This window comes from Podarcis melisellensis (assembly GCF_964234715.1).
Source record: "Podarcis melisellensis genome assembly, chromosome: 13".
Lineage (NCBI taxonomy): Eukaryota > Metazoa > Chordata > Lepidosauria > Squamata > Lacertidae > Podarcis > Podarcis melisellensis.
This window is the reverse complement of record NC_138545.1, coordinates 18,650,388-18,675,538: the sequence shown is the minus strand read 5'-3', so window position 1 is coordinate 18,675,538 and position 25,151 is coordinate 18,650,388. Positions and strand designations below refer to the sequence as shown.

The window sequence follows — 25,151 nt, the reverse complement described above, 5'->3', positions numbered from 1 at the left end:
CACTAACTTGTGGCCTATTCCTTCCCCAGGGAGCTCAAAATACCCAACAAAGTGTGATATGTTGTTGTTGTTGTTTAGTTGTGTCCGGCTCTTCGTGACCCCATGGACCAGAGAACGCCAGGCACTCCTGTCTTCCACTGCCTCCCGCAATATGATATAGTCATGACAAAATACCAAGTTAGGAGGAGCTTGGTGCAGGACAAGCACAGCAATAGCAAAGAGCTGATTTAAATCCACAAAGGCTGAGCTAATTCGCCCAGCTGATTTAAATCCACAAAGGCCTAGTCCTCCTCCTACCTTTGTCCCACCCCCGCAGCTGCTGGAAACTTTATGTAGGTCCTTTAGGTAAAGGGACCTCTGACCATTAGGTCCAGTCGTGGCCGACTCTGGGGTTGCAGTGTTCATCTCGCTTTATTGGCCAAGGGAGCCAGCGTACAGCTTCCGGGTCACGTGGCCAGCATGACTAAGCTGCTTCTGGCAAACCAGAGCAGCGCACGGAAACACCGTTTACCTTCCCGCCGGACCGGTACCTATTTATCTACTTGCACTTTGACGTGCTTTCGAACTGCTAGGTTGGCAGGAGCAGGGACCGAGCAATGGGAGCTCACCCCGTTGCAGGGATTTGAACCGCCGACCTTCTGATCAGTAAGTCCTAGGCTCTGTGGTTTAACCCACAGCGCCACCCGCGTCCCATGTAGGTCCTTTACCACCTAGCAATAAGACAACTACTTAACAGGCTGTTGTCTAATAGGCACCACTAATTCTTCTCTAGGCAAGCAGGGATTAAACAACAAGCCTAGAAAAAATAGCAAAGAGGCAAACCCTAGAATGCTTTGCGGTTACTGGGCAGAGCAACCACAGCCTCAGCTCTGGATTGTTGTGCTATGGAAATGTAAACAACCCGTTTAGAACCAAAAATAAGCTTGTTTTAGAATGGCAAAATCTATGCCCAACACAGGAAAGCAAAGCCCTGCCTGAAAAGTAGAGGTGTGGTATGGAAAGGGGTGGAGGAGGCCTTTCATGCTGCAAAGTTATAAAAAGCAGGCTCCTGCACAAAGAATCTATATGGAGAGTTTCCTTAGGAAGTACTACCCTCCCCAACCCAGAAAGATCACAAACACAGACTCCAAAGGTGCCATTCTATTTTTTCCAAAAATGTACAGGTTACAGACAAAGAAGTTTCATGCTCCCACTGTCAAAACAGACACCCCATAAATCCTATATGTCTCTCCCCACACCCAAGGCATCCAGAAATCAGCATGAATTTAGAGTTTTTTCTAGACTGCAGAGAGAAAACATGGCATCTATACATTAAGTCTTCCTCGACTGTGCTGGCTAGGGTTCATGGGAGCTGTCCAAAACATCTGGAGGGCATCAGGTTAGGGAAGAGTGTCCTACATGTAGCAAACATAGGGCCAGATCTAATTTACCCTCCAGTGAATTACATCTCCCTCCTGCCTCCCTCCCTGCAGTCCCTGCAACTGTCTCACCTATGGAATCAACCAGTCACTTCTCTCTCAGAGGAGAAAAAAGTCTCTTATTCTTTAATAACTATTGCTTTTTCCTACCACATTAAAACACATCTGAAAGTCAGACACCATGAGAAAAGTGTGATTCCCTTAATGAGCCACTCATTTACACAGTAAGAAATGGAACCAGTTACCTTCAGATCCCCCGAAGTTGCCAGTACTGCACTCACAGTTCCATGTAACTGCAAAGCTACTTATTCTACCACCCCAGCACATTCATACATAGATATAACCTTCCATAGAACTTGAGCATAGAGCATTTTGAAATTTCAGTTCCTGCCAAATGACAGCACACACACAGCACAGTCCTTTTACAGGACAAACTTGAATCTACTTGTATGGGGAGAGAGATACACGCACTATAACCAGTAAATCTGTTGTTTAGTTCCAGATCGTGAAACAGGACGAAGGGTTAGTAACTCCTAAACCAACACAGCAAGGGAGAAGCGCTCTGGTACTATCCCAAAGCATTACTTGTATTCATGCTGGTATTTTTACAAACTCGGTTTCATTTAAAACTTGGGCTAACAGTGAAGAGGATCGTACCCAGGATGATCTAAAGCCATGGTTGGGATGTTGTAAGTTCATTCAAGTGACTCCTTTAAGCTAACCACTCCATGCCCTTATAAACAGCTCACACCTTCAGTAGCCTGCTTCTGAATACTGCATGAGACCAGGGAAGAGAACTCAATTCTCTCTACTGCGTGCCTCCCCCTACCAGAATACTAGGCTCCCTGACAATGACGTTTCTCAATAAAGAAAAGCAGAGTAGGGAGAGAACCACAAGGTACCACTTGGGCCCGGGAGAATGGAGAGTTCTGAATGCCAGGCCACCTTTGAAACTCCAACAAAGGCCTGTTTTCTGTGCAAAGGCTCCTCTTCTTGAATTTGGTTCATGGTTCAAACTGCTAGTCAAAGGGGAGGGACAGCGTCCACGGCAAGAGGGCTATGTGGTGGACATGATGCCACTTTTCTCGCTCTTCACCTTCAAGAATTCAGCCATGCTGGAGAAGTACTTCTGGTTTGCTTCGGCTACCTTCTTTTCAGCCGCTTGAGGGTTCACAATCTCCAGACCCTGGAAACAAGAGGAGGGGGGGAGGTGAATGTGAGAGAGGGAGGCTATTTTTTTTTTTTTAATGCAGAGTCCAGAGATCTTGCTGCCTTTAGAAAGTAGGAGAGGAGCTGAATTACGACAACACGCGCCCTCCAAATCTCCAGCTTCTACGTCTTGGACAGAAGTAAATTGCTTGGTGTGCTCCTAGTTGGTGGAACACTTTCCCAAGAGAAACCTGCCTAGCACCATTGTTGCATTTTTTTAAGTGCAAGGCAAAAGACATTGTTATTTACCCAGCCTTCAGTTTTTCACTGGGAGGGTAGTTAGCTATGTCCAGGGCCATTTTTGCACTCATCCATGCTGTGGGTACGATTTCTTCCTTGAAATAAATTTACAGTACTGTATTTCATTTTTTCTGTATTGCTGTTTTTATATCTGGCTTTAAAGTCCTGGTCCTTTTTGTTTTTACAGAGACACCTTAGTGCAAAAATACAACTACCATTGTTTGCACACATGAGCTTATAATCTTTCCTCCTCAAGTGCTGCAAGCAGAACAGTGAGGGTGGGGAGACAGAGAGGGATTAGGGTTTCAGCCAAGAAAAAAGTATTATAGCATTTTATAACCCTCATTTTTTATAATCGGGTGTAGCCATCCCGATGCTTCTCTGGGAAGCCCCAAGTAGGACATGAGCACAACAGCACTCCCCACAAAGGTTCTTCTTTCATCCATTGGACTTCTCAGCATCCTTGCCAAGCACACACTCAGTTCTCCAAAACTCCTAGAGCCCAGCACACCCAGCTCTTTGTACACCCAGCCAGATTTCATTTGTAGAATTAACGAATTGCTGTTGATTCCCTTTTGTTTGACCTTGTGGTGTTCAGTGTCACTGGCTTTTGCCGCAATAAAACTAGTCTAGTTCACAGGAAGAGAGCCCAGAAGTCACATATTCAGTCACCAGATATTGCGCTGCCATGATAGATATTTGACGAATAATGATCTATGCTACAATTCAATCCTAAACTGAAGGCCCATATTATTAGATCCGCACTTCTGAAGCCCACCCCATATAGCTGTGTTAATTGATCTTTTAATCTTTCTTATAAATTTTTATCCACCCATTATCTATCCTTAATTAAGTATCCTATGTATATGTTTAAATCTACGTTTGGTTCTAGCTACTATTTATTTAATAATTATTCGTCTGGATTCATACTGTTATGCTATTTATGTATATGTTTTGTCTATGCTGGTCTATGACCGTAATAAAGTACTTGACTTGACTTGTACACCCAGCCCCCTCCTTCAAAGACGTCAGTGCCACTTACATGTAATTCAAGGAATGCAGAGCCAAGTGCGGTGCTTACCTGCAGCGGAGTGAAGGCCACGCTGGACGCAGTGCCCGAGGAGCGGTCCCGGATGGTGGACTTCCCTCCATACACCATGCTCTGCTTCTGGAGAGTGCGCTGGTTGGGAGGACAAATGCAAAAAGGCATGGGTGTTAGGCCTTTCATAGAGGAGGCCGTGGAAAGAGAGGGAAGTGATGCTAAAGCACGGGGACAACCAAATGGCTGGCTGTCCAGAGGCACGCCCTTCATTTGTTACCCTCCCTAGAACCAAAAAGCATGTCAAACGCACGTGACACTCATATCCTGTCCTCCCTGGCTCAGTAGCCGCTCCAGTAGCCCTGGCACATTCTTTCGCCAATCACAGACAAAACCTAGTGTGGCACCCTTCACCTCAACATTAAAAAGCCACTTGGAACAAGGAAACTGCCTACCCTTAACTACCCTTGACTAATGGCCAGCAATGTGACCATAGAATTAGTCTAATTCTGTGCCTGCTGAAGCTCTCAAGGGCTGCTCCACATGGAGCTTGTTGGCCTGGGAGTATTTTCTGAGCACTTTGAGTAACAATAGGACATACATGCTCGGCATAATTACACTGCAGTAAGAGCTCTGATCTGGTTGCTCAGTGTTGCTGTTTTCCGAAACCTCAAGAGGACAATGTGATGCTGCCTTCAGGAATGAACAGCCCCTGCCCAGGTCCAGAGGCTTTGAAATACAGCCTTGATGGACCCAGTCATAAGATGATTTACAGCTCCCGGCACTCCACATCCAGTCCCCATTTCCTTACTTGCAGCGTCTTTGAGATGCGGGCCTTCGTGGCTTCGTTGACTTGTGTCTGCCGGACTCGGCCGCTGCCTGACTTCCCCAGGTGGCCCAGACTGAAACCAAGGTCTTCCTGGTAAGCATCTTCTTCAATCTAGCAAAGGAAGGTGTGGAGAGAAGAAGCATAGCACAGAGAAGAAAAGGCCAAGTTTGGATTAGATAGTACAGGACCGATGACCAAGTTGACAGTTTCAATGAGAATGCAACCCCTCCCCCCCTTCTTTTTTGCCCAAGTGGCTCAATAAGGGACAACAGGTGCTTTTGAAATTTCTTTTTTTATTTTAGCTTATAGATCCAAAAGACAGCTCCACCACTAATCCTGCAATCTAGGAAGAGGCAAATTGGTCCATATATTTATATCCAAACTTTCATCCAAGGTGGTAAAGTTGACATAAATGGCTCCCTCCCTCCATCATCACTTTATTCCCACAAGTAGCCTGTTGTAGGGTGATTAGCACAAGGTCATCTGATGCACTTTATGACTGAGCGAGGATCTGAATCCTGGTCTGAGTCCAGCACTCTGATCACTACACGAGAGCGACTCTCCCTGGCCACAAAGGTAATTGTGTGCCAAGGTGAGCCTCCCTGAAATGGCCTGGGTTGGGTCACATGCAAGTACATCCGAAGCAGAGGGGCCATATAACACATAACCGCCACCCAAACTTAAATATTCCTGCATGTAGATGTGGGCAGACGTGCAGCTTCTGTACACAGCAAAATGCACATATGGCTTGTCAAGTTTAATGCTTTTTATTACTTGGAAGTGCTTACTTTACATAAAATATTTCTGTTACTTCCCCCATTCCATTGTACCAGTTAAAAAGGCACAGTTGGGGAACAGAGTCTGAACCGTCCGAAACTCCCGGTTTCTACTCCTGCCCTCCTGAGGGATTAGACAGCCCCCAACGCCCAAAGACCAAGAGAAATCCTGCAAAAGGAGACTATGCAGGATTCCTTACCTCTCCAAAGCTCATCCGATTTGCCTGCTTCCGGATTTCCGTTAGACCGAGACGCTCCTTCATCTTGCGATATCTGAAGGAGCAAGGAAAAGCACTTTTAAGATTGGCAGCTGAGAACTGAAGGATGCCAGGACAGAGTGCTGCTGCCAAGAATGAAAGCAGTGTTTGGCATAGAGAGAAAGGGCTGAAATGCCAGGATTCCTGGGTTCATTTCAACGAGACAAGCAAGTTTACGGAATTCTGATACCTGACCTGACCCTCTCCTACCTCCATTAATGTGGAAGTCGAAACTTTCTTATACTCAACACCTCCCAAATATTCTGGCACAATTCTGGGCTCAAGAAACATACCAGTGACTGTATTATGAGGAAAAATAAGTTTTAAAACCAATGTTTTGAAAAAGCAAAATGAATTGTTGCATTAAAATCTTTTTTTCCATGAGAAAAGAATATTTGATGGAAAAGATAAAATGCCATTATTCTGGTTTGATTTTAACAGGTGTGTATATATTAAAAGTAGATCAGGGATTCCCTAATACAGTCATACCTTGGATCTCAAATGCCTTGTCTCCCAAACGATCGAAACCCGGAAGTGAGTGTTCCGGTTTTCAAGCGATTTTTGGAAGCCGAACATCTGGCGCGGCTTCCGATTGGCTGCACGAGTTTCCTGCAGCCAATCAGAAGCCACACTTTGGTTTCTGAACGTTTTGGAAATCGAACGGGCTTCCAGAACAGATTCTGTTCGACTTCCGACTGTACAGTTCCAACTGTACTTATTTCCTAGCACGCTTAACACCACCCTCCTGGCTGCCTCAGCCAGCTCAGCCAACTCTCCCTCCCACCCTGCCCCTGCCGCAAGACATCTCTTCAATTCTCTCCCCCGCACCTGCGTCCTCCACGTTTCTTCCTTTGCCCATCCAAGGGTGCTGGCAGTGGCTTCACTTGCTTGACAGGAGGTGGCTCCTGCCACTTGTCAAATTTCCTTTCAATCTCCTCCTTGAGGTCATAGCCAACCTGAATGGTAGCAGAAGGATAAAAGAGCAAAAAGTGCTTACAAAGCAGCCACCCCCTTGGGGCCCTCCGTTATGCCTCTCACACCAGCCACTCCCCCAGGATCCCGGAGCTTTTGCCTTGTACCACATACCTTCCCTTCAGAGCTCTCGTGAAAGCTGTCCACACGCGCTGCCAGCGTGCATTTTGCTGATACCAAGCGAGCTGCCTTCCTTCGCAAGTCCTGCAAGGAGGGAATCAAAGGCACATGTTGGCTGGTTGCTGTTAGGAAACTCGTGCATCGACTCAACAGAGAAAGCAGGAGGGGCAGACTCACACACACCTACCGGAGGCAACGACTGTACAATGTCGCTGTGATAGATGTAGCCAGTGTGAGGCAGCACCGAAGTGCTGGAAAATCCAGACAGTGTCTTCCTCTGGGCCCCCAAAAGCATGATGTTGCAGGCTGGCATCTTGGAGAGGTTTGTGAGGCCGCCAGCAATGCCTTGAGAGAAGGGACGGCAATATGGAATGAATGCTAGTTGTGGGACCAAGGAGGTTCGGGGGTTTTGATCAGCCAGACCATGGCTTCTCCCTGGCCTGTTGGGATTTGTAAACAAAGTTCCTCTCCTTGTGCGCAAGGAGAGCTCTTTGCTGTTCCTGGCCACAGAGACCTGCCAGAACTGATCATACATCAACAACATGACAGATGCTGCTAAATTTCTTGGACCGTTTCAATTCATGGCTTCAAGTTTATAATTTTTTACATTAGGACTCCAGTGTTATTTTGTGAAATACAGAACTTCGGCAGTCTTTGGATTTGGAAAGATGAATTGTAAAAATTAAATGATTTCCCCATAGCATCCAATCGGGACGGGTGTTTGACCCTTTCAGAGAAGGCTTTACATTCCTTTCAGAATCTAGGGGCCTTCGTGTCCCTCTCTGCCAATGACAGACTTACTTATACATCCAACTAAATTACACTAGAATAGACCCATTTACATTAAAGGACTTAAGCTAGTCACATCCATCGATTTCAATGAATCTGCTCCAATTCTGATACAATCCCAAGATTCCATATTCGGATACGCAAGGAGCCAAGCCCACAGAGCTCCACTGAGAGTCTCACCCATTATTTTAGCAGCAGTGGAGGCTCCCACAATGATGGACAAGTTGGGGGCGATGAAGGACATGCGGGACTCCACATACTCGTAGATGCGGTGTTTAGACTGGTTCAGCTCCAGGGCCATGTCGCAGGCCTCCTCAATGCGCTCCAATTCTTCCTCAGTTAACTGTTGCCTGCAGCAGGAGAGAGGCAGTGCTTGAGGCCGAGATACATAGGTCATCAGGTCTGGTTCACTATATCCGCACCATCACTCCATGCCAAGAGCGTGGCATTTGTTTCAAAGCTTTCAGGACCACCCTAAAAGCCACAGTGACCTAAAAGCCACACTCTCATCCAAAATCTATTCTCTGTGCTAAAATCCCATAAAGGGAAAATTGCCATGATTCTGGGCCTGCTCTATAGATGGTGGAACAAGTGGTACAGTAGACTGTAGTACTCCACACTGCCAGAGATAAGATATTATTTTTCAATGCTCCCCTATATATCAAGAGAAATCTGTAAAGGGAGGAAAAAGCACTAGCACACCAAGGGGAAAAGGGCTAAGCTAGACACTCTCCCTTCAACATAGGAGTATTCTTCTTATAGGGAATTTTGGAAAGTAATTCCCCCACATGCAGCCTGGAATGGTACAGTCCACCTTACACCCTTCAGCACCATTTGCAAATTCAGTCTATATCCCTCTCCCAGTCCAGATGCCCACTAATCTCCCATACCCTCCCCAAAACCTCCTTTTTTTCCTGTGCAGAGCCTTACCCCTGAGTAGTGGATGCGGTGACACTGACCACCATGATTGTAGCGTTGGTGAGGATCTGTTGAAGATTCTCATTGTTCTTGCATTTGTCCAAGCTGTTCCCTAGTTCCTGCAAGGTTCAAATGTTTTAAAACAGAAGTTAGCCGTTGAAGAAGACAGAAAGCACACCTCCCCCCGAAAAGCACAGGTGGGAGGCACTGTAACCATGTTTAACTGAAGTCCCAAACTTATTTAGAGAATTCTGGTCTTAGTTTTGTTCATTACTGAGAAGGACCAAGGCTGCTCGAGGGTCAGTTCTAATTTGCGTCAGCAATTCTCGGAACGATTTGTGGATCACATGAATATTCTTTTCCTCCAAGGGTGGAATATTTGGGGATTTTCCCCCGGCTCTCCACACACACAATCCTCATTTTTCCTAACCTGGAAGCTAGTTTAAGACTGAGCAATAACAACTTCTCAAAAGCAACCATGTGAACTTCCCGTCAGGATAAATATTTGAACACAGCTAATCTGCTAGCTCTACCCACTACACCTTTTAGGTTCAAGGTTGATTATGACATATTAAAACCACGAATTAACTGTGGACCTGAAGAATACTCGAGAGATTTTCAGTCACCGTGGTTTTGTGAATAGTTGGTATCACCGTGTGTTTATTTACCATATTTTCCCATGTATTTGGGGGGACGCAAAATTGAGAAAATGGGGGGAAACTGCCCTAAGTTGCTGAGCTTTTTTTAGGGGGAATTGTCGAAAATTGCTCACCCACATAACCTACGCTGCCACTCACATGCATCCTAAAAGCCACCTATCATCTGTCCCCACGCTGGCAAAAGCTGCCAATAGCCCGCCCTAGTGCCGCAGTGGCAGCCAATCAACAACAGCTGTTGCCGCAGCCACCAATAACATGCAAAATACCTGCAGACAAACTCTGGCTCATGGCAGCAATCGATCCCACATCCCCCCTATGCACAATCCGTGTATAAGATGACCCCCAATTTTTAACTTAATGTTTGAATTAAAAAAGGTTGTCTTATACACAGAAAACTACAGTATGTATTATCTGAGTTGCAATCTTAATAGCCATTTGAACATAGAGCACCTCCGCTAAATAAGTGGCAAAAGTTATATGAGGGTTGGGCTAGTCATCGATGCAAATGTAAAAAACTGACTTTGTGAAGTTCAAGACACAGACAGACACAATACCTTGACAGTCCGGATGTAGTCCAGTGCATTTGGAACAAGGGATTCTAGTTCAGGAAACCGCTTGGAGTACTTGTCTCGAATGAACTTGTGAATAATATCTGAAAAGAGAGAGGCAAAGACAACCTTTTACAAAACAGACAGAAACACAGAGCGCCATTACACTAGTGAGAATAAAAGTAGGCCTCCCAGAATATACTAGCTCAGAGACATTTTAATGCTGAGCCGTATAGCCTATTCAGAGATTGGCCAGCTTGAACTTTTTCTCCTGCCCAAGAAAGAAAGCGCTCTTATCAAAACAGTCCCTGTTCTACTGTGACACCAACACACAAATGTCCTTTGCATCCCAAAACTCCTGTGAAGGTTTGTCTGGCCAGTATGTGCGCTTCTATTTACTAGATCGCACCCCTTGCTCCAATGAAGCCAGCCTTTCCCAATCTCACTACTTCCCTAACTCATCATCTGCCACCCTCACAGGGTAGCAGCTACTGTATTGTTTTCAAAGCCTTCTCAACCTCCCTCACCCCAAAGCGAGTGGCTAAGGTTTGCACTTACTTAGCTCGTTCTCAATCTCCACTGTGAGGTTATTGGCATCCACAATGACTCTGTATTCGGGAGCAGCCTCTACTGGACCTAGAACTAATAAGAAATGAACATGCAAAGTCAAAATCCATACAGGGCACCTCACTATAAGGTAACAGGGAGATGAACATATGGGTACATTAGCTCTGTACTGCAGGACAAGGAAGTCCTGTAGCAGACTCTATACTGCAGGAATCAGATTGGGTGATGTGTGCATACACATCTGTTGTGTGACCACTTTCTCAAAATAAATCTCAGCCAGATACTCTCAGTACCTTCAGATGCTTTGGGCTGTTTGCTGATGTATTCCTCAATCTTCAGCAGGATTTCAGCAAACTGCACAAGAGAAAAAAAAACAAAAAGTTGAGTCTTACTTTTTGAAGAGGGCACCCTTAAAGGGTTAACTACACCCAAAAAGGAAAAGGCAGTTTATAGAACCAGTGGACCCCCAGGTTGAACACTATTTTGAAAACCAGCGCTTCTATACATATTGGCCCAGCAGCCAAGCTCATTTTCTCTCACCGTCTTACTGTCCCAGAGCTTGGCAATACTCTTGACTGAATCAGTTGCCAGATCCACTTGCATTTCCTCCTGGACATCCTCAATGGGAGGCTCATCCTCTTCATCTGCAAAGCTGCCATCCTCTTCTTCTGCTGCCTCTTCGAGGTCAGCCAAAAGCTCATCCGCCAAAGACATGGTGGATCAGGCTGCAAAGGAGAAAAAGGGAGGGACACAGGAGAAAACCATAATAAGTGACATAAATATCCAGAGTCTTATTGATCTGTTATTTCCCGCAGTACTAGACCAGGAGAAATTCTAACCACTATCTAACCCAAGGGTAGCCAACACAGTGCCCTCCAAAGGTTGTAAACTGTAACTCCAATCATTCCCACTAATTAGCGAAGCTGCCTGGGGCTGAAGGCAGGTGAGGTCCAACAGACTGCTGGAGGCCACCACACTGATCTAATACAGTGGTACCTCAAGTTACATACCCTTCAGGTTATAGACTCTGTTAACCCAGAAATAGTGCTTCAGGTTAAGAACTTTGCTTCAGGATGAGAACAGAAATCGTGCTCCGGTGGTGCGACAGAAGCAGGAGGCCCCATTAGCTAAAGTGGTGCTTCAGGTTAAGAACAGTTTCAGGTTAAGTATGGACCTCTGGAATGAATTAAGTACTTAACCTGAGGTACCACTGTACAACACTTATGAGGTAGCAGCAACCTCCAGAAAGCCACACACAGTTGCTAGACACCCATCAACACAAGATCCAGATCCACTGTGCCCCTCAGTTGAAATGTGTCCTTTTCTTAGTCCCCTCTCCAAAAACATCTCTCCCTTTCCACAAATACAGGTGCTCCATCGGAACCCCTTTCAATTTAAGAGACCTCGAGTTAGCTCTTCAGTTTCCAATTCACCCATCTTTTGCTGTATAGAGATTTTTTTTAAAAAAAAATCTGAACCGGATTTCAGCATCATTTCACAATAAGCATAAATACTGAGGTCAGTCACCAAAATTCTTCCCTCCAGGTATCTCAACCCAAACATCCAAGTTTCTAATTTCTGTTACTCTAAGGGCTACATCACCTTTGCCCATATTCCACCACTACAAGGACAGGCTTCTCTCTGGTTTCAGAAACTCTTACAGTGAAAAATTAACCATTCCTATGCAGAAGTACCGTACGTCCTACTGGGTTCAATGGGGCTTAATTCCAGGTAAGTAGGACTGCAGCCTTATTTAGTACCCCATCAAACAGAGAGCAAGTCCCGTGGCAAAGGAAGCACACGCCAGGAAGTCTTAGTTTCAAGTCTCAGCTCTAATGTGAACTTGTGTGGTTGCCTTAAGAAAAGATCCATCTCGGAGTTCTCATCTGCCAATGTAAACCTACTTTGCAGGAATTAGCATAATCTTGGAAGCCTACTGCAGCATCTAAAAGGCCAATAAATTTATTGTGACATACATTAGATACACAATGAAATGCTTATAATCTGTTAACAAAGTATACATTCTCAAACACACGATACAGACAGAAGAGGCAGTGTAGGTATAGCAATAAAAAGTGCCAAAAGGGTCGTCAATAGAAGAAATATAAGTGTTCCATGACTATGTAGAACACAAATGAAAAACAAGATACTGTCCAAACAGCAAAAAAGCCAACTAGAAGGATAAGCCATGACGTATTCCCAACCGATAAGAGTATGGAAGAGAGTATTACTTTTGTTATTTCTACTGTATTATTATTATTATTGCTACCACCACCAGGATAGGCCAAACCCATCTAATCCGAGAGCCACTGTAGTGTAGTGACTGGGGAGACCAAGGTTCAGATCTCTGCTAAGCAGCCAAGTTACTGGACGACTTGGAGATAGTGGTTATCACTGAGCTTGACCTCCCTCGCGGGACCCTGAGCTTCTTAGGGAAAAGGCAGCACAAGTGCAACAAACAGACAGACAAACCTCTCCACCCTTCTCCACCTTTTCTGCAACTACCGAGAAACCTCAATCTACAGCGCAATCCTCACCGCGTTTGTGTAGGAGGAAGTCCTATTGAATTCCATGGTGCTTACTCCTAGGTAAACGGGGTTAGGTTTGCAGCAATACTGTAGCGTCTCTCTCTCTCTGCCCGCCCCCAAACCTTACACTTCTCTTTACCCCTTAGGAAACCAAAGGCCAGGGCTCCTTTTTGGTTGCTCCCCAGTTAACCTCTCCCTCCCTCCCTCCTTTCCCTCCTCACCTTCTTTTTCTTTCTGCCACTCCTCCGCCGCACAAACGAACTCCTCACGTTCCTTCTTTCAGTCTCACAAAAAGTACGTCATGCACCGGGCGCCCTTGGTGTCGTCATCAACGAGCGCCTTCTCTCTGCCGGGTACTAAAACGGATAGAGAAAGAGAAAAAGGAGAGGTCACGAAGAGAGGTCGCGTTCAGCTTCAGCCCAAGCGCCGCCATATGCGTGGCACCAACCTAGGCCAGAGTTGGGGTGCCGTTCTAACTTATGTCTCTATGGCATTGCCTATTGCGCCGTCTCTTCGCACTGGGTGACCCACGCAAAAGCCAAGGGGAGCCGGAAGTGTCTTTAGGGTTTCGAGTCAATTTCCTTTGAAATACAGTACTATTTATGGCAGCACCCCGACCGTAGGTTTCTAATACGCTATGCTGAACTATGTCACTATGTCAACTGACGCTTCCGTCAGTTTTTTGTAATTTTTCCTCTGACTTACCTATTGGTCATAGAGCTAAGAGAAAGGCAAAGAATCCCCAACGGCAGCTTTCGATTTTTACCGGAAGTTTAGACTGTGAGTTACTCTATTTTTCCTATCTCTAAGGCCACGACGCATCCAAACGCGTGATGACGCAACCGTACTTCACCGCGCCAAGTGATCCAGTCCCCTACCGGGGAAACGGCGACAGGGACGCGACCACTGTTTTACGTTAACACGGCGCGACGAAACGCTAGGACATTCCACAGCGGGCTCTTCTGCAATACGTAACAAGCACGCGACACCTCTTCTACCCTGGTTCACTGTAGCCGAGACGTCTCGATAACTCAAACACTTTTGTTGTGGGCTTACGTCACCGGTAAGCGACCGTCCATCCCATTATCCTCATTGAAGGGTTGCTCATTTCGCCTATAGGACTGGAAGGGTTAAGGTACGTCTGATGTGCTAGGAAATCCCATTGCAAAAGGACTCGGGCAAATTAAAATCGCCAATTGCCATCCTCCTCCTTATTGGCTCTGGAGCCTTCTTTCCTTGGAGGTTCGCCAGAAGCAGAGCCTGAGCTCCCTTAATTGAAGTCGAGGTGCTAGAACCAAGTTTTATTCAGCTTCTTTTAAGCCTGTTCATGTACTGCATTGCAGTCTTTTCTGAACCATAGAGATGGATAAACGCGGAAAATAGTATGACCAAAGTATATTGTATTCTCTAACTGAATAACAGGAACAGTTGTATCTGTTTTCTGGCAGGTATTCGCCTTTGCCTGGACTTAACCATCCAGGGTCCCTTACCTTTTACATTTACTTTCTGGCAGTATATTGGAGATTGTGAATAACACATTTTTAATTTTGGTGGGACACGTACTCATAAAATGGATTGTGGCAACAGCAAATAGCACAGTGTCTACCCATTTAGAGGACATGCTGTTTCTCCTACTTGGAAATTAGAAATCTCAATATTTTATGGGTTGTTGAAATGATTTTTTAAAGGAACTTTAGTATGTAAGGAAAATTTAAACTTCTGAAAAATTGAGTATTTTTGGAGATTGTTTAGGAATATAGATTATAGAACATTTAAATACAAATTTGTGCATCCACAGAGAGCTGTAAGAAAATATATTTCACTGTTTGCTTTTTAAAAAAAATTGCAGGTGGATTATGCTCCCAAGCCCATAATAGTGGCTGCCCCTTTGGTCATCTCTTGTGATACTAATACCCTTGTCCTTGTTAATCAGCAGTGTGGAGCCTGTGGCCCTTCAGATGTTGCTGGACTGGAACTCCCATCTCACGCAGCCAGAATGACCAATGGCCAGGGAAGATGGGAATTGTCATCCAGCAACTTCTGGAGGATCACAGGTTCCCCATCCTTGTTGTAAATGTACCTGTTTCCTGTCTCACATGACATAGGAAATTGGGGTGTAAAGGGAATGTAGCTTTTTGAGTACCACTATTAGATCTTCAGATTGGGGAGGAGGATGGTTAATATTGGTTAGTATGTCAGTTTCTTTCTCTTTAAATCTCCAGAACGCAATCATGGCTGGTGTGGGCTTTGAAGAATTCTCTGTGCCCCCTGGATCAGAGCTAGCACTGCCTCCTCTTTTTGGTGGCAATATCCTCGAGAGTGAACTGGAGACAGAGGTGGAGTTTGCCGATGGTGGAATACCAGAAGAGGAGGAGGAAGAGGGGGCATTGAGGCAGCAGGAAATGACACGGCGCAAATGCCAGGCTCTTGCTCGGCGCTGCAAGGAGTTAGAGCAGGTAAAGGATTGGCTGAAGAGGGGGAATCATTTTAATACACCAGTTGGAAAAAATTAACAAACAGCTGCCACAGTGGGTTGAGCTCTGCTTTGACTTCAGGTATGAGCTCATGGAGCTGCCGTTTTATTCATTTATGTAGCCCAGGATTGTCTGCTCTCATTGTCAGGAGCTCTCATTCTTTCCCAGCCAGGGACTGGACCTGGGACTTTCTGCTTGCCAAACATGTGCTCTGCCAAAGTATTTGGAAATCAGTGACACCTTGGGTACAAAGATCATCCAAAGATCACAGGGTGATTCACAACATAAAAGCACAAAATGAGAACACAAAATGCATAATAAAAGAAAAACAAACCAATAACCCCCTCCTACAAACACATTTGAAAGGTCATAGAATGTTAATCAGCCAAGTGCCTGATTATAGAGAAACATTATCACCTGGTACCTAAAGATATGTAATGAAAGTGCCAGGTGAGCCTCCTTGGGGATAGCACTCCACAAACAGGTGGCCACCACAGAAAAGGCCCATTCTCATGGAAGAGGCACACAAAGAAGGGCTTCAGATGGTGATCAGATGAAGATATTAAATATATTCCCAAGAATCCTCTGAGCAAAGTAAAACGAGACAAGCCCTAGCCCCCAGCATCTTTGGGGGCTGAGTGGAGTTTTAAACTTGGGTCTGTACTCTACCCACTATCCCATACTAGCTGTAGGTGGACAAGAAGTAAGAGATTCTTGGCCATGGGATGGTAAATTGGACCAAATGAAGACCTAAACAGTGACCAAGGAGAAGGGACCACTGGGTGGGTGAGTGGAATACAAGGCTGGGTGTGGGAGAGGCAAAATTCTGATGTATTCTGGTGACGTTGCCCACAAATACAGGTGAATGAGAGGATGTTAAACCGGCTGCATCAGGTCCAGAGAATAACACTGCGGCTTAAACAGGAGAGAAGGTATGTCTGGTAGTATGTCATGGGAGTGTGAGGGGTGGGGAGATTTAAATACCTTTCCCTGAACAAGGAGGGTCTATTAAATTTTCATGCTCAGCAGACAAATTCTCCATGAATTCATCGGATCCCTCATTTAGAGCCATCCAAACTGACAGCTGTTACCACATCTCATAGCAGTGAATCATCTACATCAACAACACCTTGCAAAAGAACAGAGTTATTAAAGAGGATTAGTGGGGATGTCTTGTCTGCAGGTTATCTTTGTAATAGACTCTTACTTCCCTTCAGGTTCCTCATGAGGGTCCTTGATTCTTATGGTGATGATTACAGGCAAGGCCACCTTGATATTGTCCTGGAGGTAAGAAACACACGGCTGGTCTAAGGAAATAAGGACATGTCCATGTTATCTTCTTACGGGTGGAAGGAATGTTAGGATGGAGGAGTTCTAGCTGAATCATTTTCTCTGTCTAGGATGAAGGTAGTCACAGCACTGATGCTCCAGCTCCTGGCAACACAGAGAATGAGCCCCCCGAGAAAGACGCCCCCAGGTGTCTCTCGGGCCCTTTGCCTGCCCCAGAGGCTGAAAGCATCTCACCTACTGAGGGCCCCACCAGTAAGAAGCGGCGGCGCCACATGCGAGAGGAAAAGGAAGTGAGATTACGCCGAGCAGCCCAAACGTTGCTTCCTATGGAAGAGTTTCCTGTGCAGGTACGGGAGAACATAAAGGCTTTCAACTTTGAGAATATATAGATGACCATACAAACTTAACCTACACACTACCTTTGGGGGTTAGGCGGGGAATGTGGCCAGATATAATTGTAGACAGGCATATTACTAGGTTATATATACTCCAGCTGTGGGCTACACAGAATCTGCTACCATAATACAAATTCAGGAGTTAGTCTTCTATTTTTAAACAAGCTTCTAGTCCTGCTGGTTTATCACACATAACAGTTTGAAAGCATCCCCTTTCTTCCCACATCACGCAGAGCGCTTCTGTTTAGCTTGAAACTGTGTTTTGAATCACTGTTTTGGTTTTTGTGGCTGCAGATAAAGTCTGAAGAGGATTTCCAATGTGAGCAAGAGGATGTCCTCACTCCTGCCTGGCAGCAGTCTAGTCCTCAGGATAAGTTACTCCATTATTCAAAGTTCTCTAGCCCAGGGGCCTGTTCTGATTTCGACTGAGGCTGGCCACTCACGAAGGAGACTCTATATGTATATCTGAACATCAGTTGCCTCCCTCCTGGCTTAAAGAGGCCACTGCGCTGTCCGCTGATCAGTCATCTGGGGATGAATTTTGGACTGAAAGGAGCACAAGCACATTTTAAGAGCCAGCAAGAGATGGACTGTGGAACTCTCAGCCGCTTGGAGTGCACTCGATCTGAACTGACACTGTGCGGCTGAGGGGCAGGTGCTGGAAGACAAAATGGACTGCACTAACTTAACAAAACTTGAAAGCCAGTGTATTAATAGTGTTCAAGTCCATCTGCATTAGGGAGATGAATAGATTATGCTACCAATGTCCAAAAGCTTAAGCATGGGGTGGGAATGGGTATGTGTGTAGAATTTGTATGTCTTACATGTCTTGGGCTGCACAATTTGTGAGTTCTGAAGGAGTTAAGTGATCTCTGACTGAGGCCGCATGGGCACCATATGTTTATAAGCACTTTTATGCCACTTTGAACAGTCTTGGCTTCCCCCAGAGAATCCTGGGGACTGTAGTTTGGTAAGGCTGTTGAGTGTTTTTGGGAGCTCCCTATTCCCCTCCCAGAGCTACAATTCCCAAAATTCCCGGAGAAGAGGGATTTCTAAACCACCCTGGGAATAGTAGCTCTGTCAGGGGAATTGGGGTCTTTGGAGGAAGCCACGACTGCCCCCAAAAGTGGCATAGTACTGCTTTAAATCTGCAATGCAGATTGAAAGTGGTGTGCAGGAGCTGGCTTCCATGCACTGTTCAAGAAAGGAAACAGAAGTAGCTGCTGTTTGTGTGACACATGTTCTCAGTGAATGAGGAGTCTTCTTACAGCTGTGAGAGAACTCTGCTGCTTTGCTTTCCAAGCCAAGATTTTTATGTGTATCTTAACCATGAGGCACAATATATTAAAGCCAATTCTGTACTAAAAACAGTAGACTCCTACAACATGTGCAAATTATGCAAGATTAGCAAATTTGTCAAGTGTTTGCTTATTTTCTCTGCCAGTCAGAAAGAGCAAGGCACTAAATCCCCCTCCCTCATTTTTTTCCGAAGCAATAATGACCAGGAACTTCTTCCAGATCTACTGCAGAGCAGTGGTGCCTGGATTAAATTCTGCCCACCCGTTAAGTTTATTTTCATGTTTCTTTGAGGGCTGCAGAATACTGCACACTTCCTTCCCTTTCCCTTCCTCATTCCCTCCCCAACTGATCCATTTCAAGGGAGCTGCCAAACATAAGAATTGGTCTCAGGGCACACTGTCATTGCTTCCCTTAAAGACTCCTGGGCCAGGCAGTTTTGTAAAGGTGCCAGGAATTACTTTCAGGTGAACTGCAATACCCAGTGTCCCTTGAAAGAGGAAGCTGTGATACCTTAGCTTGGTTAAGTGGCCCAGCCCCTTTAGCAATGCTTTGTTTTGGGGGAGGGGGGTCACAAAGAGAAAGGCTGAGGAAGCCTGCTTTTAAGTTAGCAAGTTTATTATATCCTGAAAATGTTACACATGTACACAAAAGAGCAGAGAGCAGTGCAGGCCTGGGTTGCCCCTTCAGTGTTGGTACTCTAGGCCTGTTCTTCACAAGGGCCCGTCTCAGAAGTTCTTTAGCCATTCAAGACTTGGTCCTTCCTTGTCACAAGGGTGGGAGGGAATATCTGGCATATTGCCATCATCCCGAACTGGAACTGGAGAGAGGAAAAGAACAGAAATCAAGTGTGTCTATCTCCCCAATGCAGCTTGGATACAATCAAATACTTCTGTTAGGGAAGGACACAACAAGCATTTGACTAAGAGACCCTGTACAGAACAAAATGGTGCCTCAACACAAAGTAGACCACTGGCTTGTCAGAGAGCCACCTCACCAAGGCATCTCCACTCTCGTTTTTGGAAAGTGTGTGCGGCCATCGTTGACATTTTTCTTCCTGACAAAAGCTGTGCTACAGGAAGAAATGCTAGGGGAGAACCATTTCCTCCTAGCATAGAGACGCAGTGATGGAAAAACTATGCCCATTCTGGTTTTGCCAGCCAATCAGCTTGATTTATAGGTGCAGACCCTCTGCCCACAAATCAGAGTGTAGGGTGGTAGTATTTAGCGGTACATTGCCTCTTAGTTACCATGGATTCATTTTCAAGAATGTGTTGGCCAACTTTCAATTCTCCTACAAGGAGGCCAATTGTAGTGAAAATTTGACTGTTTTGTTAAAAGGTGAACAATATGACAATTGAGCTATTTTGGGAGTTCTCCAGTACGTGCCTTCCAGACCTGGCAGTCAGTTATTTTATTAGTTTTTTATTTGTCAAGTATCCCAACAACAACATCACATATCACTTCTATTAGATCTTCAGTTGCCTTGCTCCAAAGAAGTGGCTCAGCCATAGATTCCTGTCTAACATCAGCTGCACTAAACATGGAGTCAAATATTTCATGCTGCTCTTCTGCTAAGGAACTGCCTTTAAAGGGATAGGTGTTATACCTGGATATGTATATGGTACAGCCTGAGTCATCATGGAACTGTATTTTGTTAACGGACTGACCCACGGTGCCACCAAAGCTGAAATCGGAAAGGAAAAACACAGATGTGAGTCAGAAAGAAACTGAAAACATAAATTGCACACCAAGCCACTAACAACAAAAGAAATAAACTCAAGAGTACTGCTCTCTCTAGGTCAGTATAGGGATGGGCAAGACTTTAGCCTCGAGGACCTGCTTTGTTTTCTAAAACTCAAGAGATCCGCCAACCAGAGTCCAGTGCAAAAGGCTTGAAAGTCAATAATTCTGAGTCCAGGAATTGGTTTCTAGTTCCAGAAACGAGCCCTTCCATAGAAGAGTTACCTCTGGTTACCTGCTTTCTTGGCTTTCTACATTTCAACAGTATAACTTGGGCAGGAGGTTATTTCAAAGTTGTCATTTTTAAGCAACTAGGAGTAAAATAGTCGCCGATCTACTTCAAATTACACAAAATATCCACCAACAAATCCTAATCGTATCTTCTGGCTACCCTTTGTCTATATCAGGGGAGGGGAACACCCATAATAGAGCATACTGATTTTAAATACAGAGATAAACACCGGCAATTCTCTAACTGGGAGAAAAGGGTATCTATAGATTATGTGACCTGCTGTCAATGGTTTATTATAAAAATAATAAACCATTAACAGACAAGCTATGCCAAACACTAGATGATAATTGTCCTAATTGGTTTCAACTATACCAAGTGTGCTCTTTTGCTCAACAACAACTCAAATCAGGCATTAATACTTGACCACTAACATCGTCATGGGCAAACACCAACTCCAAAAGAATGCTATCTAGCATTTATAAGGCAATCCTATCAGAATGGACTGGTAATACACTAGGCTTGAAAAGAGTATGGGAAATTGACTTAGGACAAGAGATACATGAGGACAAATGCTCTCTGAGGCAAAGCTCCATTTAAAACTATGCCCACAAGTTCAAGCATCTACTTTTAAAATAATACATAGATGGCACTGGGTTCCAGTTAAATTAAAAAGAATCAACCCAGCATCTCTCCAGACTGCTGGAGAGACTCTGGGAAAAGGGGAAGAAGTTAGCATCTATGGTGGGAATGCTACTATGTGAAGGAATTTTTAGTTGTGTTTTTGAAAAAAATATTTACAAATCACAAAGCAACAAATTTTAGCCCTTAGCTCTTAATGACATCATCCACAAAGGCCCTCATTTGCTACACCAAAAACTTATAACCCTACTGCTAGAAATGGTGAGTCATTGGAGGGCCACAGGTTCCCTGTCCCTAGCCTACACAAAGGATTTATTCCAGTTTCCTGGTAGAGTATGCAGTCCCAAAAACATCCCCACTGCACTCTCTTTGATCTGGCTGCACCTTTCTGAAAGTCTGCTTGATATCTCCAATACCTGAAAACAATCGCTACGCATTAGTCCACACATGGAATAAATTCGATATGTTTCTGAAAAAGTACAATTTGACAGTGATGCCACTGCAGTATGGATTGTATGCTGCAAATTGTGTAAGGCCAGAAATTGGAGGCTAGGTCAATAACATACCAAGGATGTGGTCTGAAGACCCATAGTGCAGCACCCTTTCTAAAGCTAAGCAGGACTGGCCCTGGTCAGTGTCTGGATGCGACAAGCTCTGGGACCCCATACACAGCACCCACAAGCAAACTGCAAAAATGCATTAAGTAAGAAAGTGGATTCCTGGGCTGCAGTGAAAAGTAATGTAAACTCACCCATAAAACCAATGCCGAAAGAGAGAACGACAACTGGATCCTTTCCCCATGCATTTTTCAGAAATGGGATAATTTCTGTGGGATAAGGAAGTACGCACACTTATTAGAACTGTTTTGAATTCTTGCTTCTCTGACAATGTTTGGAGGCCTAATAAGTTAGAACAGGAGAAGGCTATCAGAGTATTTGGGAGGATAGGAATTTTTCACATCTAATATTTGCCTGCCCCTGCAGCTTACCAACATGGCAGGACCAGCATCTCCTTTTAAAAAACAGTGTCTTCTTGCTAGTGGCAAAGTAGTGGCTTGTGCAGGCAGATCTACAAAGGACAGATTTTGGGGCATCTTTTATTCATAATTTAAGAGGGTTGGGAACCAGGAGTTGCACGAGGCACTAATTAGGCCTCAACTGGGAGACCGTGAGCAGATCTGTCATTCAGCGCCTCACTTTTCCCATCTGAAAAATTGAAACAACAGTGGCATCTTAAGACTTTAATTATAGAGGCTCTGTTCTAGGTACCCCAACTTTTCTAAGGTGGTGACCAGAATTGGAACCTTTTCTATGTAGGCACTGCATCTTTCGAACAACAAGATACTTGCTTGGTGCCTACACGCCAGATGAACACTTTTATTTCTCCGGAGCTATTGTTGCTCCTGCTTCCAATGTTTGCTCTTGGTTTTTCTGATCATTTATAATACTGCACACCGCTTAGACACATTATTAATGGGAAAGCCGAAACATTTTTTTTAAGTAAGTAAAAATAATGGATGCACAGTGGAACCTTATGAAACCAAGTTCAATGAGGCTTAACCCCTGGTAAGTGTGAAAAGGGTTGCCACCACACTTGGCTCACAAGATAGCTGAGAGAACAGGTTTTGTAACGTGTCTTGTGCTCAGGACTGAGTGAGCACCTACAGGTCGCTTTTCCTTCATTAGGGGTTTAAAAGCAGAGGGAATGTGGCTGCCTTTCAGAAATGCTTCTGTAGCGGATTTTCAGTATCTGCAATGGGTTGAGCTAGATGCCTCTTGTGATCCCTTCCAACACTATGGTCGTGGTAGGCTGAAAATACTCAAAGTACTCGTGTACCACCTGGCAACCCTTCCCCGTGCACACAGTTTGCACGTGCCCTAAAGACTCCGCCACGTTCCTTCTCCACCGACCCACTTAAGAAGGTCATCCTCTTAACAATTTGAGTGTCCTTGTTTATCTTTACAACCCGGCCAAAAACGGATCCCCACTTAACACTCATTGCCATAACTCTGGCTCCCTCTAGCAAAGGGGGGGGGGAAACCCCTCCACGAACCCCGCGCCACTCAAAAGACACGAACCCACCAGCCGAATAAGTAGGGAGAAAGAGAAAAAGAGACACAGTTGGGGCACTTACTGCTCAGCGCAGCCATCTTGAAAGGAAAGCGGAGGAGGCGCAACGCATTGTGGGAACTGTAGTTTTATAGAATCTCTCTCTCTCTCTCTCTCTCTCTCTCTCTCTCTCTCTCTCTCTCTCTCTCTCTCTCTCTCTCTGTGTGTGTGTGTGTCTGCATTTCCAATGTGATGTTGCACCCTTTAATAATATTCATTATTGTTGTTATTATTATTATCGCTACTTTGTTTCTTTAAAACTGTTATAACCTGTTTTTCTTCGACAAGACTGGACGTTTGCAATGCAGGATAATGCACGCCGGCTTTTTCTCACATCGTTAATGGATTTCTTACATCTCCGGATGTTTTCATGCAGGTGTTTGCTTTGGATTGTAATATGAATGGAGAACACCGGGGTGGGGAGGGACCCTAATAAGTTGCCCAGTGCATGCGTGCAATTTTACAATAGTTCAAACTCTCGGCTCCCCCACCCCGCGTTTCTTTGCTGCAGTGCGTTCACACGTGCATATGAATAACGCCAGACGGCCAATCACGTCATCCTGAAGGTGCTTTGCTAGGGTAAAGAAGGCATAGGGGATTTCTTTTCACTTGGTGCACGTTTGCCCTTTAGTGGCTGGCTGTGAATCCAGGTGGCTAGAAATGCATGCACACATCCCAAAAATCCTGGGAACCGGGGTATGTTAGGGGTGCTGGGAAATGTAGCTTTGTGAGAAGTAAATTACAGGCCCCCAGATTCTTTTGCAGGGGGTGGGAGATGTGCTTTAAATGTATGGCGTGTCAGCTGCAGAGAAACCCTGCTGAAGCTAATAAACTTAAGTTAATCACGTTCATTGGTTTCAATGGGCCTGCTCTTGTTTTGGCTTAGATACAACCCAATGGGCATTTGATTGATGGCAGGTGGGGGGGGAAGGCAAGTAGCGGAGTCAGATGCTATACAGTGGTACCTCAGGTTAAGTACTTAATTCGTTCCGGAGGTCCGTTCTTAACCTGAAACTGTTCTTAACCCGAGGTACTATTTCTGGGTTAGCGGATGTAACCTGAAGCATATGTAACCCGAGGTACCACTATACTTTCTTTGAATGTCCTGAAAAATGTGAAGTTGCATGACATTATCATTGCTAATGTAGCGGGAATTATTTGATGACTTAAAAGAAAAAAGTTGCAACAGGACACTCTGCCCCAGAGCATGTGCAGAGTGTATTTCCCTGACCACTGCATAATCCCCTTTACAGCCCTGGGGATGGGTTGAGCTGTGGATGTGGCATCCTTTTAAAAAATTAGCCTCTGAACTTCTCTGCAATTAACCATTCGGGACCAATTTCCTTCCAAATAGCGATATTTCCACCTCCTCGGTCGATGCCAAAGACACTGTCAGCCCAACTAACACACTGGCAGCTGCTTCCTTTTGAGTCACCTCAGGGACTTTCTGGGTCTAAGATAAGGAAGCTTTCGACCTTGTTTGACCGCAAAACTCATTTTTTGACATACTGTCACGTTCAGTTCCCCTTTGAAATGACCAGTCTGTTGGATAAAAATATTATATTCTACAGGGGTATATTCTAGAGGCAAACAAAAAAAGGGTGGGGGATCTTTTTCAGCCAGTAGGCCACATTCCCTTCAGAACAAACATCTGTTCTGAGGGCCACCTGCTAGTGGTGGATAGGGCCCGAGACCAAAGGCGGGGGGAGCAACCATCTTAAAGGAGGCTAGTTTCTATACGCACACATGCCTCCCTTTCTATTACTCATACATTATGAGATTTGCGAGTTCAGGCAAAACCACTTCAGAAGGGAGGCAAATACTGGGAGAGTCTACATTTTGTATCTTGAGAGCTCTGCTGCTGTTTGCCAGATGTGTTGCACAGCTGGCTCAAGTAACCAAGAGGCCCTTCCTTATTATCACTTCATTTATTCCCAGGTTGAAGGCCTGGTCTGGCACCCAGCCATCAGGCAAACTCCAAGTTTCACATGTGACATGCTTCATAACACGTTTGTAACGCATTTGATATTGTTACATGCTGCCTCAGTCTCCACCGACGGCTGCACGGGGTTTGTGTTTCCTTCAGAAAATGGGGCACAAGGGA

At 45.1% G+C, this 25,151-nt stretch overlaps 3 protein-coding genes across 4 annotated transcripts; 1 reads left to right on the top strand and 2 right to left on the bottom strand.

Annotated features, from left to right (window-relative positions):
• Positions 1-1,125: 1,125 nt before the first annotated feature.
• PRPF31 (pre-mRNA processing factor 31) lies at positions 1,126-13,226 on the bottom strand. Its single transcript, XM_081885987.1, has 14 exons — positions 13,091-13,226; positions 10,882-11,066; positions 10,635-10,695; positions 10,333-10,416; positions 9,781-9,878; positions 8,580-8,686; positions 7,830-7,999; positions 7,048-7,205; positions 6,855-6,944; positions 6,597-6,724; positions 5,712-5,784; positions 4,718-4,846; positions 3,949-4,047; positions 1,126-2,604 (listed from the first exon to the last, which is right to left on the bottom strand). Exons 2-14 carry the CDS (start codon positions 11,053-11,055, stop codon positions 2,476-2,478), a joined length of 1,500 nt encoding a protein of 499 aa, XP_081742113.1. The 5' UTR covers positions 11,056-11,066; positions 13,091-13,226; the 3' UTR covers positions 1,126-2,475.
• A 393-nt stretch (positions 13,227-13,619) lies between these two features.
• On the top strand, positions 13,620-18,396 carry TFPT (TCF3 fusion partner). 2 transcript variants are annotated; one of them, XM_081886084.1, is made up of 6 exons: positions 13,620-14,004; positions 15,092-15,325; positions 16,205-16,275; positions 16,561-16,630; positions 16,744-16,980; positions 17,323-18,396. In XM_081886084.1, exons 2-6 carry the CDS (start codon positions 15,101-15,103, stop codon positions 17,455-17,457), a joined length of 738 nt encoding a protein of 245 aa, XP_081742210.1. In that variant the 5' UTR covers positions 13,620-14,004; positions 15,092-15,100; the 3' UTR covers positions 17,458-18,396. The 2 variants fall into 2 exon arrangements, with proteins under 2 accessions (XP_081742210.1, XP_081742209.1); XM_081886083.1 differs by having other exon boundaries at positions 13,622-13,932.
• Positions 18,397-18,924: 528 nt separating this feature from the next.
• On the bottom strand, positions 18,925-23,150 carry NDUFA3 (NADH:ubiquinone oxidoreductase subunit A3). The gene is made up of 4 exons (XM_081886109.1): positions 23,073-23,150; positions 21,690-21,764; positions 19,934-20,011; positions 18,925-19,144 (listed from the first exon to the last, which is right to left on the bottom strand). Exons 1-4 carry the CDS (start codon positions 23,086-23,088, stop codon positions 19,053-19,055), a joined length of 261 nt encoding a protein of 86 aa, XP_081742235.1. The 5' UTR covers positions 23,089-23,150; the 3' UTR covers positions 18,925-19,052.
• Between the last annotated feature and the right edge of the window lie 2,001 nt (positions 23,151-25,151).

Bases quoted from the DNA above. Each gene is read 5' to 3' on its own strand.
- NDUFA3 (XM_081886109.1), bottom strand. The intron at 20,012-21,689 runs GTGAGTTTACAT...TTCCGATTTCAG, and splicing joins TTTCGGCATTGGTTTTATGG to CTTTGGTGGCACCGTGGGTC. The intron at 19,145-19,933 runs GTATAACACCTA...TCCTCTCTCCAG, and splicing joins TGTACCATATACATATCCAG to TTCCAGTTCGGGATGATGGC.
- TFPT (XM_081886084.1), top strand. From the start codon at position 15,101: ATGGCTGGTGTGGGCTTTGAAGAATTCTCTGTGCCCCCTGGATCAGAG. The intron at 16,276-16,560 runs GTATGTCTGGTA...ACTTCCCTTCAG, and splicing joins CGGCTTAAACAGGAGAGAAG to GTTCCTCATGAGGGTCCTTG. The intron at 16,631-16,743 runs GTAAGAAACACA...TTCTCTGTCTAG, and splicing joins ACCTTGATATTGTCCTGGAG to GATGAAGGTAGTCACAGCAC.
- PRPF31 (XM_081885987.1), bottom strand. From the start codon at position 11,055: ATGTCTTTGGCGGATGAGCTTTTGGCTGACCTCGAAGAGGCAGCAGAA. The intron at 9,879-10,332 runs GTAAGTGCAAAC...CTCTCTTTTCAG, and splicing joins GGAGATTGAGAACGAGCTAA to ATATTATTCACAAGTTCATT. The intron at 5,785-6,596 runs GTGCGGGGGAGA...TTGCTCCTTCAG, and splicing joins AAGAAACGTGGAGGACGCAG to ATATCGCAAGATGAAGGAGC.